Below are 18,614 nucleotides of genomic sequence, written 5' to 3'. Positions count from 1 at the left end.
ACCCTGCTACCACATCTTGAGCGAGCCAATCAGCCTAAAACAAGGCGGCCGAAGAGACTGTGAGTAGTTAAAACAAATAAATTTAAAAAAAAACGGGGTAGAAGTATTTGGAGGAGAAGGGCAAAGCATTCGGGTCCAACGGCGTCGGGTGACAGCCGGACCGCGGGCAATGTGAGAAGCCGTGCAGCAACCGCTGCCACGAAGCGCTGAGCCTGCGAGTAGGCGCGGGAGTGTCAGAGCCGAGAGCCGCGCGAGCGGGGGAGCCAGAGCCGAGCGGGAGGCGTTGCAAGCCAGCGATCGCATCTCCAGATAAGGGCCGAGAGCCGCGAGAGCGATCGGATCTACAGATAAGGGCCGGCAGCCGCTTCGCGATCCAGCGATCGCATTATAGATAAGGACCGCACTCGGGCTGACAGACGGCGTCGGGGGACCGGGTGAAGACCGCCAAGCGCGGGAAAACCGCCATTGAAGTGGGCGGGGAGAGCGAGAAGCGCGGGAAAGCCGCCATTTTTCGGGGAAAACCGCTGAAGAAGGAAGAAGCGGGAAACCGCCATCTTGGAAATTATTAAGAATTTCAGAAAAGTAATAAGATTTTTCAGAAAGGCTGGTGTGTTCTCAAGAAGAGAGAAGAAAATTAATAATAAGTAAAGTAATACTTGTACTGTTCTCAAAAAGAGAAGAAGATGCCTAAGCGAGGAAATATTAATGACTTTAATGCAGAAATAGAAGACTGGGCCACGTATGTGGAACGCATAGAAATATATTGCGTAGCCAACGAAATTGAGGATGACAACAAGGCAATAACTTTGTTAAATTCGATGGGAGCAAAAACATACGGGCTTTTGAAACATCTAATAGCACCAGTTAAACCAGTGGACCAGACCTTCGAAGAGATCGTAACAGTGTTGAAGGATCACTTGAACCCCACACCGTTGATGCTGGCTGAACGATGTAAATTTTACGCCAGAACCCAGAGGCAAGATGAAAGCAATGCGGAATACTTAGTCGAACTGCGTAAGCTAGCGAAATACTGCCAGTTTGGAGGGAATTTGACAGAGGCGCTGCGGGACAAGTTCGTATGCGGCTTGGCCAAAGAAGGAACGCAGAAGCGACTTCTGGAAGAAAACGACCTCACACTGGACAGGGCTGTCCTCATAGCTTCATCGCACGAAGCCGCAGCGAAAGGGACGGAGGAAATGCAGCTAAAGGCGGCGGCACTCGGGGTGGACCAAATTACAACAAGCACTCCCAAATGCTACCGTTGTGGAAAGACAACGCACGACCAGAATCAGTGCTGGTTTAAGAACCAAGAGTGCAGGAAATGTGGCAAACTGGGTCACATCGCGAAGGTATGCAGGTCCGGAAAGAAGACCAACAAGCAAAGGAAGCCACCACCACAAGGAAAGTACAACAAGGTGCATCAGGTGGCTGAAAAGAGTTCAGACGAACAAAATTCAGACTCAGACCCAAACAGCCAGGAGCTGGATAGTCTGAGAATCCACCATGTGGGTAAAGTAACTGATCTACAGTTGATCTGGGTCACACTAAAAATAGCGGGAGTCCAAGTACGAATGGAGCTGGACACGGGATCAGCTGTATCCGTCATCAACCAAAAGGACTATCACCGGCTATTCTCTCACATACCCTTAAGAAATACCAAATTCGTATTACAGACATACACGGGGCATCATGTATACCCCCTGGGAAAAATACGAGTCAAGGTGAGAGATAGGGGTAAAGAACACCCACGAATGTATCTGTACGTACTACCTGAGGGAGGACCACCACTTCTGGGACGGGAGTGGATCAAGAAAATAGACATGGAATGGCACTACCGACAAGCAATGACGAGTGAGGACTCGGTGCAGACAAGCAGCTCAGACTCCGAGCCGGAAGACGATAAGTCCAGCTTATGTATGAAAAACAAGATTAACATGAACTCACGGACTAAGGTTGGGAAATCGATGGCGTGCATAAAGACAGAGAATTCTGAGTCTGTTCAAGCTACAGACAGATGCATTACGGAGGAACACCGGGCTAGAACTCAACGTTATGTCAAAGTACAACGACAATTAGAACAGTTGAGTGCCCGTCTCCTACAAGAGATGGAAAAGGTGAAAAAGTTCTGGGACACCGAATGGGAGTCCCTGGAAAGACAACAGAGACAGCTCGCTCAAGCAGAGAGCGACCATAGAGCCATCGTGGCCAAGTACCAATCACATCTCCCTGAGGCTGTTCAGGAACTAGAATATACACAGAACGATCCAAAGGAAGAGGAATCTTCAGGAAGTCAGGATGGTATTCCAGTTCACCTCTACGACTTGTTGCAAGCAGAGTGTAACGAGTTGAAAGAACAGTATGAACAGGCTCGGACTACAATCCTGGAAGGGGTTAACTTGGCAATTTCCGAAAAGCTCGTGTTAGTGAAAGAACATGAACGACTAAAGGTTGACCATAAGCAAGAATTACAAAGTCTGCAGGAAATGTTTGATGAGCTTCAGGCCAAGGCTGACTCATCGTTAGGGATTCAATCCATAGGAAAAAAATTAGTGGTGGAAGACATACCAGAACAGGGAATACAGGATGTCCAAGAACTCGTTAAATTATTAAAGGAAACACAAAATAAATATGAAGCGGCAATGGCCGAGGTCCAACGACTTGAAGAACAGATGCAACTGGAAATCTTTTCAGTGGAAGAAAAGGGAACTGTAAGAAACACAAGAGACCGTAAGAATGGGCCATGAACATGAGCTTAAATCGTCAGAGGAGAAGGGTTTGGAGCTCTCAAAAGTTATTGAAATAGCCGAGGTTGCAACACAGACTGAGAAGATGGCAGCAGAGCAACCCTTAGATACCAAAAGTACGCTGACTCATGTCAAGGTTGAACAACAGAACGCTGAAACAACTGCTCCGGTAGAGGGATTGAATAGTCCGATCAATCAATCTCCAAAAGAAGTTGAAGTATTAAAATCACAAATGAGGTCATTAGTAAACAACTTGCTGAAAGCCCAGAAAAAGTTAGAGGAAGCGGAACACGTGAAGAAGTCTCTTCAGGAAAGATGTCTGGATTTGGAACAAAAGCTGGCTGACGTCCAGCTGGGTAGGGAGGACATAGAAGACCCTCTCGCTGGCCTAGCTCAGGACGACTCCGAATATTACTATGTCCTGTCCTGCCCAACTTGTAACTTCGACTCCCACCATACAGAAATCATGGAGGAGCACCGAAAGTCTACGGAACATCGGGAGAAGGTGGCTCTACTACGGAAAAAGGAGGAAGAGAAGGAGGAACTGCGCATGCAGCTGGCAGCTGACAGTGGAGCCCAGAGAGTCTCCAAGAAGCAGGAAAGGAAAAGTCGAAACAGAAGATGACCCATCTGAACCATGATTACCTCTACCAGATCACACACGTGGTCCCTCCGAACGGAGCCAATTCAGTTCGGAAGTTCAAACTGTTAAACCCATGGAAGGACTATTGAATGAGTCACTCCAGCAATGTGAACCGACTACACCACAGAGACTGAATCTATGAACTGTTTTCCACAGAGACTGAATCTGTGATCTGTTTTGACATGAAGTTATATATGTTATTATGTTATGTTAAACATGAAGTTATATGACGTTGACGCCATCGAGAGTATATCTGTAAATTGTTATATGACGTTGACTCCATCGAGAGTATATCTGCAACCTGTTTATATAAAATTGAAGATTGTATGTTTAACGGGATTCTGTAAGTAATAAGCTAGGAAGGGAGGAGTGTTGTGTATGTAACCGTTTACCTTTAAGGGAACTATAGAATGTGACCGTTCGCCTTTAAGAGCACTACTTCAGGGTGGCACTATTTATTGGCTCATGTATACTGTAATACCGATAGTGACCACACCAGTATATAAGGGTTGGAATACGTTAACTAGGGCAGAAATCGCCCAGACCTCTGAATAGTAAAGACCTGTTTTGTTTGTACTTCTAAAGTCTCTGAAGTTATTTACTGCACAACCTACAGACTTTACAGACTGCTTCGAATCCTACCTGGAAGAATCCGGCGCCCCGCAGAGATCCAAACTAAGACTTCTGAACGCCCAAGCGAGCCCGAGAGTATACGCACTCATCCAGGACACGACTACGTACGAGGCCGCTATCAACCTACTGAAACAGCAGTACCGTAGCCCGGTAAATTACATGTACACCAGGCACCTCCTAAGATCCCGCCCGCAACAGCCAGGAGAGTCTGTAGCTGAATTTTTACGGGCGCTAAGAGCACTCGGCAGGAACTGTGACTTTAAAGCGGTGACGGCTGTTGAAAATACGGAAGATAATATCCGCGATGCCTTTGTGAAAGGCCTACGGTCCGACTACTCACGGCAAAGACTGCTTGAAGCTAAAGACCTCGACCTGGACAAAGCTGAAGCCCTCGCTCTCTCCCTGGAGGTGGCCCATCAGGACCAGGAGGCGTTTTCCAGGTACTGCTCGCGACCCTGGGACTCGGGCCCGACCCCTACCGCAATACCCTTCGCAGCGCCGCCCCCGGGACCTACCTCAGCGTCGGCGTCCCGGACCCGACCGGGCCCGCCACCCCCGGTACCGGCTCCGACATCAGGCACCCGCGATCGGGCCGCCGGCTGCTTCTTTTGCGGCCAGGAGAAGCACCCGAGGTCGCGCTGCCCAGCCAGGAACTCTACCTGCACAACCTGCAGGAAGAAAGGCCACTTCTCTAAGGCCTGCAGGAGCGGATCTTCAGAGGCCAGCAGTGCCTCATGCGAACTGTGGGGGCGGCCATCTTCTTTCACGGCAACTGAGGCCAGTATCCCCACACGTGAGTCATGGGGGCGGCCATCTTTGATCAAGGCAACCGACCCCAATAGTGCCTCATGTGAGTTATGGGGGCAGCCATCTTCTCCGCCATTTTGTCCTACCTCGTGGGAGACGCCATTTTACCCACCACGCCCGACTGCCACCGGGCCCCCGGACCCGACGACCGCCTCGCCCGCAGACGACAACGACTCGCTTACCTACACGCTAGCCTCCGTCACTCTGGATCAAGCCCGCCCACACCACCTGTCCAAGTCGATGATGGACATCAAAGTAAACGGCCACGCCACGACCTGCCTGTTCGACAGCGGAAGCACGGAGAGCTTCATCCACCCAGACACGGTGAGCCACTACTCCCTCCCTGTCCTGCCAACGCGCAACCGAATCTCGATGGCATCGAGGTCCCACGCCACGGACATTAGCGGCTACTGTGCTGTGACCTTGTCGGTTAAGGGTACAGAGTATAAAAACTTTAAACTCCTCGTCCTCCCCCAGCTCTGCGCTGCCGTCCTACTAGGGCTGGACTTCCAATCCCACCTCCAAAGTGTAACCCTAGCATACGGTGGACCCCTCCCCCCACTCACAGTCGACAACCAGCGAAGGTTAAACCGCCCACCGCGTAACACCTGCAGCCTATCCACCCTCAAGGTGCCGCCACCTTCCCTGTTCGCTAACCTCACCCCCGACTGCAAACCCGTCGCTACCAAGAGCAGGCGGTACAGCGCTGGGGACAGAGCTTTCATTAGCTCTGAGGTGCAGCGTCTCCTGAAGGAGGGCATCATCGAGGGGAGCAACAGCCCCTGGCGTGCCCAGGTCGTGGTCGTTAAGACCGGCGATAAAAATCGCCTGGTCATCGACTACAGCCAGACCATAAACAGATACACCCAGCTGGACGCATACCCCCTTCCCCGCATATCTGACATGGTCAATCAGATTGCACAATACCGCGTATTCTCGACCATCGACCTTAAGTCGGCCTACCACCAACTCCCTATCCACCCCGAGGACCGCCAGTACACCGCCTTCGAGGCGAATGGGCGCCTATACCACTTCCTTAGGGTCCCCTTCGGTGTCACCAACGGGGTCTCGGTCTTCCAAAGGGAGATGGACCGGATGGTTGACCAGAACGGACTGCAGGCCACATTCCCCTACCTAGATAACGTCACCATCTGCGGCCGCGACCGGCAGGACCACGACGTGAATCTGGAGAAATTCCTCCGTACAGCCCAACGGCTGAACCTCACCTACAATAAGGAGAAATGTGTGTTTAACACCTCGCACCTTGCCATCCTTGGCTGTGTAGTAGAGAACGGACTCATCGGCCCCGACCCCGAAAGAATGCGCCCCCTCATGGAGCTACCCCTCCCCCACTGCCCTAAGGCACTTAAGAGAACCCTGGGGCTCTTCGCCTACTATGCCCAATGGGTGCCCAATTATGCGGACAAAGCCAGACCCCTCATGAAGTCCACATCCTTCCCCCTTACGGAGGAAGCGTGCGCAGCCTTCTCCCTCATTAAGGGAGACATTGCCAAGGCCACTATGCACGCAGTGGATGAGTCCATCCCCTTCCAAGTCGAGAGCGATGCATCCGACTTCGCCCTAGCCGCCACCTTTAACCAGGAGGGGAGACCGGTGGCCTTCTTCTCAAGGACCCTACAGGGCCCTGAGATCCGACACTCGTCGGTCGAGAAGGAGGCCCAGGCGATTGTGGAGGCGGTACGACGCTGGAGGCACTACCTGGCAGGCAAACGATTTACCCTCCTTACCGACCAACGTTCGGTCGCTTTTATGTTTAATAACAAGCTGAGGGGCAAAATCAAGAATGACAAGATCTTGAGGTGGAGAATCGAGCTCTCCACCTACGATTATGATATCTTGTACCGGCCAGGTAAGCTGAACGAACCCCCCGATGCTCTGTCACGAATTACATGCGCCAGCGCGCAAAGTGATAGACTTCAGACCCTCCACAACGACCTCTGCCACCCCGGGGTCACCAGACTTTACCACTTCATTAAGGCCCGCAACCTGCCCTCCTCCATCGAGGAGGTCAGGACCATAACCAGGAACTGCCAGACCTGCGCCGAGTGCAAACCGCACTTCTTTAGGCCGGACAGAGCAAGCCTGATCAAGGCCACCCGCCCCTTCGAGCGCCTGAGCATCGACTTTAAGGGGCCCCTCCCGTCCTCTGACCGTAATGTGTACTTCCTCAACATTGTTGATGAGTACTCCCGTTTCCCCTTTGCCTTCCCCTGCCCAGACATGACCAGTACCACGGTCATTAAATGCCTGAACGACCTCTTCGCCTTGTTCGGGTTCCCAAACTATATACATAGTGACCGGGGCTCCTCTTTCATGAGCGAGGAACTCCGTCAGTTCCTACTAGCGAGAGGTATTGCAGCAAGTAGGACCACCAGCTACAACCCCCGAGGGAACGGCCAGGTGGAAAGAGAGAACGCGACGGTATGGAAGGCCGTCCTCTTAGCCTTAAAGTCTAAGGGCCTCCCAACCTCCCGCTGGCAGGAAGTCCTCCCGACAGCGCTGCACTCCATCCGGTCACTACTTTGCACTGCCGTTAACGCCACCCCCATGAACGAATGTTTGTTTTCCCCAGGAGGTCGACTACGGGAACCACTCTACCAACCTGGCTGACCTCTCCGGGGCCCGTCTTGCTGCGAAAGCACGTGAGGGCCCATAAAACAGACCCCCTGGTCGAGAGGGTGAACCTCCTGCACGCCAACCCCCAGTACGCCTACGTGGCTTACCCAGACGGGCGGGAGGACACTGTCTCCTTACGAGACCTCGCACCCTCGGGCACTCCGGAGACACCACCTTTACCCCCCCCCACCACCCACCCAATTCCAGCCCAGGTAGACGGCATGCCGGAACCCCACGAGCCTTCGCCGACCACGCAGACACCAGCACTAACACCGGATAATGCAGCACCGCCGCTGCGACGATCGGAGAGGCTTACGAGGCCTCCGGACAGACTGACATACCAGAACTGGTAGTACACTTCACCCCGCCGGACTCAAATCTAAACAAGGGGTGAATGTGGTAAACCACTTTTATCGTTACACTATAGTTATCACTGTTGTATTGTTATCACCGTTATCACTGTTGTATCACGATACGAGGTCGCCTCTTGTCGCGCTGTTATACCTGGGCTGACCACCTCCGACTCCGCCCATGGCTCCACCTACCTGCCCAGGTATAAAGGTAGTCGACTGGCTGGTATTCCTCCTTGTTGGACCCGATCACCCACGAGGGTGGGCTCTGTTATTTAGTCAATAAAAACCTTTAGTTACGTTCCTAACTCGTCGCTTTTTATTGGACGAATTGATAGGTATATCAACCCCCTCCACCCTTTTTCCTGCAAATAGGAGCTCACTGTGTAGGGGTGGGGGAATGACAGGCGCGGACCCATCGCTCCATGTTGCAGCATTGCTGGGAGTGGCTCTTGAGCATAGCGTGGATTGCGATTTCAACCTAACTCGCCGATCGGAACACCCACGGGATCGGGTGGAACGCCCCCGGGTTTTTTACACCCCGCCTGAAACTGACCTCAGCACGGAGTAAAATTGGGCGAGGCTGTAAAACCGGCGTCACACCCAATCCCGCCAGTTTCCCCGACGGGCGAGTTGGGCCAAAGTTGCCCCGGCGCGACTCAACGCGCAGCGAGTCGGGACGTTTCACTACGTTAAAGGCACTATGTAAATGCAAGTCGTCGTTGTTTCCGCCAACGTTCCCTTTCAGCTGCGCGGCCGCAGTGTCGGGAAAGGTCCTGTGCTGGCCGCTCCATTGGAAAAATCGCGCATGCGCAGAAATTTAAAGGAACCATGCACGGCAAGAAACAGGCCGCGTGGATCGAAGTGCAGCTCACAGGGAACAGACTGTCGCACAGCACAACATCGGCAACGTGAGTTAATAGGTGTGTACCAGCCTCCTCGGTCACCTGTTTAACACCCTGAATGTGGGGATTTCACAAGAACACCCCGCACGTCCATTACGGACGTCGCACAGCACCAGATTTCAAGGAAAACCAATTTACATTGTTGGCTTTTCTTTACAGGCGAGGCAGGTTTCATTGAGAAAAGCCCCGCGGAGACCAGGACTCCTTATCCGCCCTCACCCCACCACCCAGCTTTTTTTTTTTATATCAAGCTTCCGCCAGTACCTCACAGTGATTGTCCAGTTTGGTGTGCGCAATGTCCAGGGTTTGGTGCTGTTCCTTTAGCCCGTGGTACTGAGCTTGCCACCTGGCGAGCTCCAGTTCTGTGGTGTTCAGGGCGCTCTTGAACTCCTTGGAGTGCGTCTGCAGCCCCTCGTACTCCTCCTTCAACTGAGCATTCATCGAGTTCAACCTAAAATACACGGGTCACACCGCATGAACTGGACAGCACTGATCGCAGCAGGAGCCCTATGGCCCCTCGAGCCTGCTCCGCCATCCCATAAGATCATGGCTGATCTTCGACCTCAACTCCACTTTCCCGCCCGATCTCCACATCTCTCGATTCCCCGAGAGTCCAAAAGTCTATCGATCTCAGCCTTGAATACACTCAACGACTCAGCACCCACAGTCCTCTGGGGTAGAGAATTCCCAAGATTCACCACCCTCAGTGAAGAAATTCCTCCTCGTCTCAGTCCGAAATGACCGACCTCTTAGTGGAGTTGAGGCCAAGATCAGATCAGCCATGACCTTATTTGGCTTGAGGAGCCAAATGGCCTACTCCTGCTCCTATTACTTATGTTTTTATTCTGAGACTATAACCTCTAGTACGATAGCAAAATACTGCGGATGCTGGAAATCCAAAATAACAACAGAAAATGCTGGAAAAACTCAGCAGGCCAGGCAACTTGCGTGGAGAGAGAAATAGAGTCAACGTTTCAGGTTGAAACCCTTCGTCAGGACTGAGAAAAAACACGGGACATGAAACAGATTAAAAGGCCAGTTTGGGGGCTGGGAAATGGGGGTGAGAGAACAAAAGAGAAGTGAAGAGACATTAAGAGGTATTCAAAACCAGATGAGATGGTGATAGGACTAGTAAAGAGACAAAAGACAGCTCAGATTAGGTGTGAAATGCGCTGGCAGAATGGGAGACAGCTGCCATGTGGGAGAGAATATCCACACCTTTGGTTTGTGCCCTTCCCCCTTTTTTTCTCTCCCACATGGCAGCTGTCTCTCACTCTGCCATTTCACACCTAATCTGAGCCGTCTTTTGTCTCCACTAGTCCTATCACCATCTCGTCTGGTTTTGAATACCTCTTAATGTCTCTTCTCTTCTCTTTTGTTCTTTCATCCCCATTTCCCAGCCTCCAAACTGACCTTTCAATCTGTTTCATTTCCTGTGTTTTCTCCGTTCTGTAGAAGGGTTTCGACCCGAAACGTTGACTCTATTTCTCTCTCCACGGATGTTGCCTGGCCTGCTGAGTTTTTCCAGCATTTTCTGTTGTTACTTCTATGACCTCTAGTTCTAGACTCCCCAGCCCGGGGAAACATCCTCCCAGCATCTACCCTGTCAAGCCCTCTAAGAGTTATGTTTGTTTCTTCAAAATCTCCACTATTGAATCCTGAGCTGCCGCATCGCTCCGCGCCCCACCCGCTCACTTAATGTCCGCACAGACCCGGGCCCCGCTGTTAACAGGGCCGCTCACCTGTTCAGGTCAGCCTGCAGCTGCTTGTTCTCCTCCGCGACGGCTGCGCTCCCCTCGGTCTCCCGCTGCAGGTTCTCTCGCTGGGCTCTCAGTGCGGAGTCCAACTCCTCCAGCTCAGCTCTCTGCTTTAGTAATTCCATGTACCTGCGTGTGGAGACACAACACGGGACGGTTACATCGCTGCGTCGGAACACCCGAAGGAATAGGGGAAGAAACATGGGAACACACATATAAACACCCGTAGGAACATAAGAAGGAATTTTTTTTTTTAATTCGTTCACGGGATGTAGGCATCACTGGCAAGGCAGGCATTTATTGTCCATCCCTAATTGCCCTTGTGAAGGTGGTGGTGAGCCGCTTTCTTGAATCAGAGGGCAGTTGAGAGTCAACCACATTGCTGTGGGTCTGGAGTCACATATCGGCCAGACCGGGTAAGGGCGGCAGATTTCCTTCCCTAAAGGACATTAGTGAACCAGATGGGTTTTTAGCACAATGGTCACCATTACTGATACTAGTTTTTTATTCCAGGTTTATTTAATTAACTGAATTTAAATTCCCCAGCTGCAGTGTTGAGAACATAGGAACATGGAATCACCTGTGGGAAATAGGAAGGAACGTGGGAAGGAACATAAAAAACATGACATAGGAACACGGGAATGAAAATAGGAAGGAACTGAGGTGGGAACAGGAGTAGGCCATTCAGCCCAACACCCAACCAGCCCAAATTACAGTACGGTGAGGGCTGTTAATCATGAACTGTGGGTCTTGCTGACAGCTCCTGCATCACAATCATCACCAACTGGGGAAAGGATTTCATCAAATTCAATAAATTTGGTCAAAGGTAAAAGTAAAAACACAATTGGTTCTATTGTGACCAGGGAGGGGGTGATCTGATCGAGCTGTTTAAAATGATAAAGGGATTCGATAGGGTAGATACAGAGAAACTATTTCCTCTGGTGGGGGGAGTCCAGAACAAGGAAGCCTATCTTTAAAATTAGAGCCAGGCCGTTCAGGAGCGAAATCAGGCAGCAGTTCTTCACACAATCTGGAACTCACTCCCCCAAAAGGTCGTGGAAGCTGGAGGCCAACTGAAGCTTTCAAGACTGAGATTGATGGACCTTTGTTGGGTAAGGGTATCACTGCGGACACAGCCCGCGAGCTCCTCCTATCGTGAGGCCAGCGGTCAGTCTTTGTGTTTCATTTGCTTCTTCCAAAATACTTCTACTCATTAAACAACAACAACTTGTATTTATATAGCGCCTTTAACATAGTAAAACATCCCAAGGCGGTTCGCAGCAGCGTTATCAAACAAAATTAGACACCGATCCACCTAAAATGATATTAGGGCAGATGACCAAAAGCTTGGTTAAAGAGGGAAGTTTTAAGGAGCGTCTTTAAAGGAGGAAAGAGAGGTGGAGAGGTTTAGGGAGGGAATTCCAGAGCTTAGGGGTCTTTGCAGCTGAAGGCACGGCCGCCAATGGTGGAGCGATTGTAATCAGGGATGCTCAAGAGGCCAGAATTAGAGGAGCGCAGATATCCCAGGGGGGTTGTGGGGCTGGAGGAGATTAGAGAGATAGGGAGGGGCGAGGGCCATGGAGGGATTTGTAAACAAGGATGAGAATTTTAAAATCGAGGCGTTGCCAGACCGGGAGCCAATGTAGGTCAGCGAGCACAGGGGTGATGGGTGAACAGGACTTGGTGCGAGTTAGGACACGGGGCAGCTGAGTTTTGGATGAGCTCAAGTTCACGTAGGGTGGAATGTGGGAGGCCGGCCAGGAGTGCCTTGGAATAAAATAAACCAGAAGTTTCCGATTTACAAACATGGAAGATTAGCTCCCTCGAGAGGGGAGCAAACAAGATCTCTTTGAACGCCGGCTGGAAAGGTCAGCAAGTTGAGCTTATTTTCTTTGGAAACGAGGAGATCTCCAGTTGCCCTGATAGAAGATCTGAAGACTGAACAGGTTAAAAAATTAGGAAGCAAGAACGAAAAGGAAAGTCAGGTGGAACTTTTTGTACTCGGGAGTAATGAGAGTGGTGGAATAGCGAAGGCCAATGAGGCAGACATTGCAAATGGGTTCACGAGGGAATCAGATGTGTTCTCCTCTCCATCACAAAGACCGCCCAATTCCACCTCCAGAGCGTCGCCCACCTCCATCCCTGCCTCAGCCCGTCTGTTGCTGAAACTCTCCGCCATGCCTTGGTCACCTCCACCTATCCCAATGCCCTCCTGGGTCAGCCTCTCCCACCTTCCGTACATTTCCACTCATCCAAAACTCTTGCTGGCCGGATCCTGTCTTGCACCAAATCCCGTTCACCCATCACCTTTGCGCTACCAGTCCCCCCAATGCCTCCAAGTTAAAATTCTCATCCTTGTGTTCAAATTTCTCCATGGCCTCGGCCCCCCAGCCACTCTATCGTTGTGACCTCCTCCAGCCCTACAACCCTTCAAGAACTCTGCGCTCCTCCCACTCTGGCACATCGCTCACTCCCCACGGCTGGCGGCCGTACTTTCAGCTGCCTGGGCCCCAAGATCTGGAATTCCCTCCCTAAACCTTTACGCCTCGCTCTCCTCCGTTAAGACCCTGCCTAAAACCCATCTCTCTGACCAAGCTTTTAGTCACCCCATCTAATATCTCTTTCTCTTTGGTGCGGCGTCCATCTTTCTCGATTGTTCCTCGGTGAAGTGCCTTGGTATGTTTTTTCTATGTGAAAGGTGCTGTCATGGAGTCATAACGGCACAGAAGGAGGCCATTCGGCCCATCGAGTCCGTGCCGGCTCTCTGTAGAGCAATCCAGTCAGTCCCATTCCCCCGCTCTGTCCCCGTAACCCTGCAAGTTTATTTCCCTCAAGCGCCTATCCAGTCTCCCCTTGAAAACATTGAGTGTCTCCGCTTCCACCACTTCCGTCGGCAGCGAGTTCCATCCCCCCTGAATCTCTTGCCCAAAACCTTAAATCTGTGTCCCCCAGTCCTTGTACCATCAACTAGTGGGAACAGCCTTTCCCCGTCTAGCCTATCCAAACCCGTCATAATCTTGTACACCTCTATCAAATCACCCCTCAACCTCCTTTGCTCTAATGAAAACAAATCCAGCTTCTCCAACCTGTCCTTGTAGCTAAGATCCCCCATCCCCGGAACCATTCTGGTAAATCTCCTCTGCACCCTCTCAAGGGCCTTCACATCCTTCCTAAAGTGTGGTGACCAGAACTGGACGCAATACTCCAGTCGTGGCCAGTTTTGTTGTTGCTGTTTCTGGAAGGAGAAGGGATTGCAGGATATGGGGAGAAGGTGGGGGTCGATCCAACAAAAAGGGACAAGCCAGTTGGGTCCGAATGCCGTTTTATGGCTCCCTAAAATCTTTTGCGTTCGTTAGCTTTCTCTTCTTAAAGTAAAAGGATCCCCGCTGCAAACAGCTCTCGCCAAGACCGTCCGTCATTGCGAGAGAATTCAGCCGAAGTCAGCTCGCAGCAGGCGGCCGACGATGGACCAGCCCTCAGACCCACGTCAGAGCGCTTGAAAGACCGCTGAGCCGGTGAGCTCAGCTTCATCACGGCTTCACGCTTACCCATTAATGACCACGATTAATTTTTCATGGAGTTAGCATTCCCATGCCGTGCCTGCCTGCTCAATTGTTGATAAACGAGCAAAAAACATGAGGAAGAACAACAGATTCCCCTTGTGGCTTGTGCCCGACGGACAGCAGTCTGAGCAAAAGCTTCTATTAATCAACTGTGCGCTTAGCAAGGTAAGCAGTGAGAGGTATAGTCTTCCTCCGAGCAATTTCTTAGGCCCCAGACAACTGACAGCTGCAAGCCCCGGAAAACATTACAGCAATCTCGTCACGCAGGAGGGGCTGATGTGCCTGGTCACCTTTACCCAGCATCATTAAGGTTTTCTATCCTTTCTCCCATCTGGGATGGCAGGAATGACGTATGAGGAGAGATTGGGTCCGTTGGGCTTGTACTCGCTGGAGTTTAGAAGAATGAGAGGGGATCTCATCGAAACTTATAAAATTCTAACAGGACTAGACAGACTAGATGCTGGAAGGATGTTCCCGATGGCGGGGGAGTCCAGAACCAGGGGTCACAGTCTAAGGATAACGGGTAAGCCATTTAGGACAGAGATGAGGAGGAATTTCTTCACCCAGAGAGTGGTGAACCTGTGGAATTCTCTACCACAGAAGGCAGTTGAGGCCAATTCATTAAATATATTCAAGAAGGAGTTAGATATATTTCTTAAGGCTAAAGGGATCAAGGGATATGAGGAGAAGGCAGGGACAGGGTACTGAATTTGGATGATCAGCCATGATCTCATTGAATGGCGGAGCAGGCTCGAGGGGCCAAATGGCCTACTCCTGCTCCTATCTTCTATGTTTCTATCTAACGTTACCTTGCCTCAAGCGAGCTTTTAAGTGGAGAGGTAGGGACTAAGTCGGAGCTAGACCGGTGCCGGGGGCTTCCTGGGAGACGGGAAATCTGAAAGAAGCCACAACTCGTGTTGTTAGCTGTGGTTCGGCGGGCAACACCCTCTCTCGGCTCCGAGTCAGAAGGTCGTGGGTTCAAGTCCCCACTCCAGAGACTTGAGCACAAAAATCTAGGCCGACACTCCCAGTGCAGTGCTGAGGGAGTGCCGCACTCTCGGAGGTGCCGTTTTTTGGATGAGACGCTAAACCGAGGCCCCGTCTGTCCTCAGGTGGATGGAATAGATCCCACGGGCACCATTTCAAAGAGGAGCAGGGGAGTTATCCCCAGAGTCCTGGGGCCAGTGTTTATCCCCAGAGTCCCGGGGCCAATGTTTATCCCCAGAGTCCCGGGGCCAATGTTTATCCCCAGAGTCCCGGGGCCAATGTTTATCCCCAGAGTCCTGGGGTCAATGTTTATCCCCAGAGTCTCGGGGCCAATGTTTATCCCCAGAGTCCCGGGGCCAATGTTTATCCCCAGAGTCCCGGGGCCAGTGTTTATCCCCGGAGTCCCGGGGCCAGTGTTTATCCCCAGAGTCCCGGGGCCAATGTTTATCCCCAGAGTCCCGGGGCCAGTGTTTATCCCCAGAGTCCCGGGGCCAATGTTTATCCCCAGAGTCTCGGGGCCAATGTTTATCTCCAGAGTCCCGGGGCCAATGTTTATCCCCAGAGTCCTGGGGCCAATGTTTATCCCCAGAGTCCCGGGGTCAATGTTTATCCCCAGAGTCCCGGGGCCAATGTTTATCCCCAGAGTCCCGGGGTCAATGTTTATCCCCAGAGTCCCGGGGCCAGTGTTTATCCCCAGAGTCCCGGGGCCAATGTTTATCCCCAGAGTCCCGGGGCCAATGTTTATCCCCAGAGTCCCGGGGCCAATGTTTATCCCCGGAGTCCCGGGACCAATGTTTATCCCCGGAGTCCCGGGGCCAATGTTTATCCCCGGAGTCCCGGGGCCAATGTTTATCCCCAGAGTCCCGGGGCCAATGTTTATCCCCAGAGTCCCGGGGCCAATGTTTATCCCCAGAGTCCCGGGGCCAATGTTTATCCCCAGAGTCCCGGGGCCAGTGTTTATCCCCAGAGTCCCGGGGCCAATGTTTATCCCCAGAGTCCCGGGGCCAATGTTTATCCCCAGAGTCCCGGGGCCAATGTTTATCCCCAGAGTCCCGGGGCCAATGTTTATCCCCAGAGTCCCGGGGCCAATGTTTATCCCCAGAGTCCCGGGGCCAATGTTTATCCCCAGAGTCCCGGGGCCAATGTTTATCCCCAGAGTCCCGGGGCCAATGTTTATCCCCAGAGTCCCGGGGCCAATGTTTATCCCCAGAGTCCCGGGGCCAATGTTTATCCCCAGAGTCCCGGGGTCAATGTTTATCCCCAGAGTCCCGGGGTCAATGTTTATCCCCAGAGTCCCGGGGCCAATGTTTATCCCCAGAGTCCTGGGGCCAATGTTTATCCCCAGAGTCCCGGGGCCAATGTTTATCCCCAGAGTCCCGGGGCCAATGTTTATCCCCAGAGTCCCGGGGCCAATGTTTATCCCCAGAGTCCCGGGGCCAATGTTTATCCCCAGAGTCCTGGGGCCAATGTTTATCCCCAGAGTCCCGGGGCCAATGTTTATCCCCAGAGTCCCGGGGCCAATGTTTATCCCCAGAGTCCCGGGGCCAATGTTTATCCCCAGAGTCCCGGGGCCAATGTTTATCCCCAGAGTCCCGGGGCCAATGTTTCTCCCCAGAGTCCTGGGGCCAATGTTTATCCCCAGAGTCCCGGGGCCAATGTTTATCCCCAGAGTCCCGGGGTCAATGTTTATCCCCAGAGTCCCGGGGCCAATGTTTATCCCCAGAGTCCCGGGGCCAATGTTTATCCCCAGAGTCCCGGGGCCAATGTTTATCCCCAGAGTCCCGGGGCCAATGTTTATCCCCAGAGTCCCGGGGTCAATGTTTATCCCCAGAGTCCCGGGGCCAATGTTTATCCCCAGAGTCCCGGGGTCAATGTTTATCCCCAGAGTCCCGGGACCAATGTTTATCCCCAGAGTCCCGGGGCCAATGTTTATCCCCAGAGTCCTGGGGCCAATGTTTATCCCCAGAGTCCCGGGGCCAATGTTTATCCCCAGAGTCCCGGGGCCAATGTTTATCCCCAGAGTCCTGGGGCCAATGTTTATCCCCAGAGTCCCGGGGCCAATGTTTATCCCCAGAGTCCCGGGGCCAATGTTTATCCCCAGAGTCCCGGGGTCAATGTTTATCCCCAGAGTCCCGGGGCCAATGTTTATCCCCAGAGTCCTGGGGCCAATGTTTATCCCCAGAGTCCCGGGGTCAATGTTTATCCCCAGAGTCCCGGGGTCAATGTTTATCCCCAGAGTCCCGGGGCCAATGTTTATCCCCAGAGTCCCGGGGCCAATGTTTATCCCCAGAGTCCCGGGGTCAATGTTTATCCCCAGAGTCCCGGGGTCAATGTTTATCCCCAGAGTCCCGGGGCCAATGTTTATCCCCAGAGTCCCGGGGTCAATGTTTATCCCCAGAGTCCCGGGGCCAATGTTTATCCCCAGAGTCCCGGGGCCAATGTTTATCCCCAGAGTCCCGGGGCCAATGTTTATCCCCAGAGTCCCGGGGCCAATGTTTATCCCCAGAGTCCCGGGGCCAATGTTTATCCCCAGAGTCCCGGGGCCAATGTTTATCCCCAGAGTCCCGGGGCCAATGTTTATCCCCAGAGTCCCGGGGCCAATGTTTATCCCCAGAGTCCTGGGGCCAATGTTTATCCCCAGAGTCCCGGGGTCAATGTTTATCCCCAGAGTCCCGGGGCCAATGTTTATCCCCAGAGTCCCGGGGTCAATGTTTATCCCCAGAGTCCCGGGGCCAATGTTTATCCCCAGAGTCCCGGGGCCAATGTTTATCCCCAGAGTCCCGGGGTCAATGTTTATCCCCAGAGTCCCGGGGTCAATGTTTATCCCCAGAGTCCTGGGGCCAATGTTTATCCCCAGAGTCCCGGGGCCAATGTTTATCCCCAGAGTCCCGGGGTCAATGTTTATCCCCAGAGTCCCGGGGCCAATGTTTATCCCCAGAGTCCCGGGGCCAATGTTTATCCCCAGAGTCCCGGGGTCAATGTTTATCCCCAGAGTCCCGGGGTCAATGTTTATCCCCAGAGTCCCGGGGCCAATGTTTATCCCCAGAGTCCCGGGGCCAATGTTTATCCCCAGAGTCCCGGGGCCAATGTTTATCCCCAGAGTCCCGGGGCCAATGTTTATCCCCAGAGTCCCGGGGTCAATGTTTATCCCCAGAGTCCCGGGGTCAATGTTTATCCCCAGAGTCCCGGGGCCAATGTTTATCCCCAGAGTCCCGGGGTCAATGTTTATCCCCAGAGTCCCGGGGCCAGTGTTTATCCCCAGAGTCCCGGGGCCAATGTTTATCCCCAGAGTCCCGGGGCCAATGTTTATCCCCAGAGTCCCGGGGTCAATGTTTATCCCCAGAGTCCCGGGGCCAGTGTTTATCCCCAGAGTCCCGGGGCCAATGTTTATCCCCAGAGTCCCGGGGCCAATGTTTATCCCCAGAGTCCCGGGGCCAATGTTTATCCCCAGAGTCCCGGGGTCAATGTTTATCCCCAGAGTCCCGGGGCCAATGTTTATCCCCAGAGTCCCGGGGCCAATGTTTATCCCCAGAGTCCCGGGGCCAATGTTTATCCCCAGAGTCCCGGGGCCAATGTTTATCCCCAGAG

At 52.7% G+C, this 18,614-nt stretch overlaps 1 protein-coding gene across 1 annotated transcript in view; it reads right to left on the bottom strand.

Moving 5' to 3' along the window:
- Positions 1-18,614, bottom strand: part of LOC147109044 (protein Daple-like) — a 311,247-nt gene that overhangs the window by 38,036 nt on the left and 254,597 nt on the right. The window contains exons 21-22 of the mRNA XM_086002608.1: positions 10,462-10,605; positions 8,984-9,170 (exon numbers count right to left, since the gene is read on the bottom strand). Of these exons, the coding sequence (XP_085858734.1) occupies positions 8,984-9,170; positions 10,462-10,605 (331 nt within the window). The remainder of the gene's footprint in view (positions 1-8,983; positions 9,171-10,461; positions 10,606-18,614) is intronic.

This window comes from Somniosus microcephalus, chromosome 12 (genome assembly GCF_052327205.1).
Source record: "Somniosus microcephalus isolate GS21.2 chromosome 12, FLI_Smic_1.0, whole genome shotgun sequence".
Lineage (NCBI taxonomy): Eukaryota > Metazoa > Chordata > Chondrichthyes > Squaliformes > Somniosidae > Somniosus > Somniosus microcephalus.
The sequence above is the reverse complement of the archived record's forward strand: the minus strand, read 5'-3'. Positions and strand labels throughout refer to the sequence as shown.